The sequence below is a fragment of the Arachis ipaensis genome, chromosome B07 (assembly GCF_000816755.2).
Source record: "Arachis ipaensis cultivar K30076 chromosome B07, Araip1.1, whole genome shotgun sequence".
NCBI classification, from domain to species: Eukaryota; Viridiplantae; Streptophyta; class Magnoliopsida; order Fabales; family Fabaceae; genus Arachis; species Arachis ipaensis.
Window position 1 is genome coordinate 13,726,478 of NC_029791.2, and position 2,115 is coordinate 13,728,592.

General features: G+C 39.1%; 1 protein-coding gene across 1 annotated transcript; it reads left to right on the forward strand.

Annotated features, from left to right (window-relative positions):
• Positions 81–1,784, forward strand: LOC107609962 (F-box protein At2g26160). Its single transcript, XM_016312026.2, has one exon. The coding sequence runs from the start codon at positions 346–348 to the stop codon at positions 1,501–1,503; it is 1,158 nt and encodes a 385-aa protein (XP_016167512.1). The 5' UTR covers positions 81–345; the 3' UTR covers positions 1,504–1,784.

Sequence of the window (2,115 nt, forward strand, 5' to 3'; positions counted from 1 at the left end):
ATCTTATCATTGGTAAATTTTTTAATAAATTTATAAATCTTAAAAGAAAGTATCAGATAAATCTTCAAAAAATTAAAATGTCATGATTAATAAACTCATAAATTTTCAAAAAGAAAACAAAACTAAGTAATTTGCTTTGGAAAATGGTAACGATGAATACGAATTATGATTTTGTCAGTTAGCTCGCTCATCTATCTACCTTTGCGTGTTTCTGGCGCAAAACTCAGAACTCAAAAAGTCATGTCTCTGTTGACTTATATACGTTGACCCCAAATTGCGGTTCATCTAACATAATTGCAGATAATCTCAACATAATTGGAGATTCTCCTTCTTTATCACTCTTTCATGGCCACAATAGAAAAGACAGTGGCAGGGCAGTGGTCCAATCTTCCAAAGGAATTGTTGTCACTCATAGCCAACCACCACCTCCACTCCGTCACCATCCACATCCTCCGCATCCGCGCCACCTGCACCTCATGGCGCTCCGCCATTCCTCCTCCCCTTCCTCCTCCTCTCTCTCACACCATCTTTGGTCAACGGATCTCCATCCGTTGGTCCAATTTCACGGTCACACAAACCTCAATCTTCTACCGTCTCCACTACCAACCATCTTCAATTTCATCTTCTTCTGAGAAGGGTTGGATCATCATGGTCGGAAATTCCACATCCAATCCAGTTCAGCTCTTGGATCCATTCACCGACCAACCACTCTCAGAAACGGTTACACACCCATATGACTGTAAAACTCCACCAAAGCTCCTCAACCTCTGCAACTTCCGCTTGGTTGAGTTATTTGAAGCCTATGCGCTCACACAGTTCGTTACTCGTCAAGAAGGCGATTCCGGGTCCACTTCTTTCACGCCTTTTGATCTTGTTAAAGCAATATTGTTTCCGAATTCAACTTCCCAAACTTTTGATGAGTCATCACGCATGGTTTTTGCACTCTACAGCAGTGGGAGGCTGTCGGTTTCAAGAATTGATGAAGATGAGGGTTGGACTTCCCTAGACGCAGGGAATTCTAGTTTTGATGATGTCATCCTCCGCAATGGGCAGCTCTATGCTGTGGACAAGTGTGGAACCATCTTCTGGGTCGATTGTTCGACCCTGAAGCTGGTTCAGTTCAGTCCAATCCTTTGCGATTTTCAGGCAAAGAAGAAGAAGCGGTTGGTGGATTGTAATGGGAGCCTCTATTTGGTTGATATTGATACTGACATTGAAAAGAAAGAATATTATGATGAGAATAATAAGGCTATCAAGGTTTACAAGCTTGATATGGATCATGGGTGGCTCAATGCGGAGAACTTGGGTAACGTGGTTTTTGTGTTGGGTGCAAGCTGCAGTTTTTCTCTCAGTGTTGAAGACTACCATGGCTGCGAAGCAAATTGCATCTACTTGTACTCTCGTCACAGGGTTCGTGCTTTCAGCTTGGAAACATGTAAGTTCAAGCGTCCTAAGCTCTTTTGGCCTTGCCCATCTTTGTTTGAATCCAGGTTCAATTTGTGAAGGTATGGGAAAGAGAAAAGGAAGAAAAACGATGAAGTTGGATTGTTTCTGATTTTATTTGGCTGTGTTTGTAGAGTTTTGTGCTCTTTGTTTCTATGATTGAGGATTAGGATGAGAGAATTATGTTGTTAGACCCAATGATTTAAGTACTTGAGTTTTCTGAAAGGAAGCAGATCAAGTCTTTGACAAACAGGTAATAATAGATGAGTTCAACATTATTTGGAAACACAACAAACATGTCAGGCAAAGTATATCTCAGTAAAAACTGGAAAATTAGCAATCAACTATTGAGGTTTACGTTTTCATATAAGGTGTACGAAACCCAACAAACTATCAAGTTTCATTTAAGCAGAGAGGTTAATAGGTTAACATGCATTCCTGTGAAAAATTACCTTAGCATCAACTTAATTTAAATTCATGTTACCGTACAGCCAATAAATCAGTTTTTTTGGTGACTTAACTGTTGTGGTATTTTGTCGTTATCCCATAAAATCGGTCGTGGCCTAATCACTTCGTTAGTTATGTTCTCTTTTATCTGAAACATCTATAATTTGTTATATAAAATTTGTTATATAAAATTACATATTTGATATTTTATAATTTTTTTGTTAT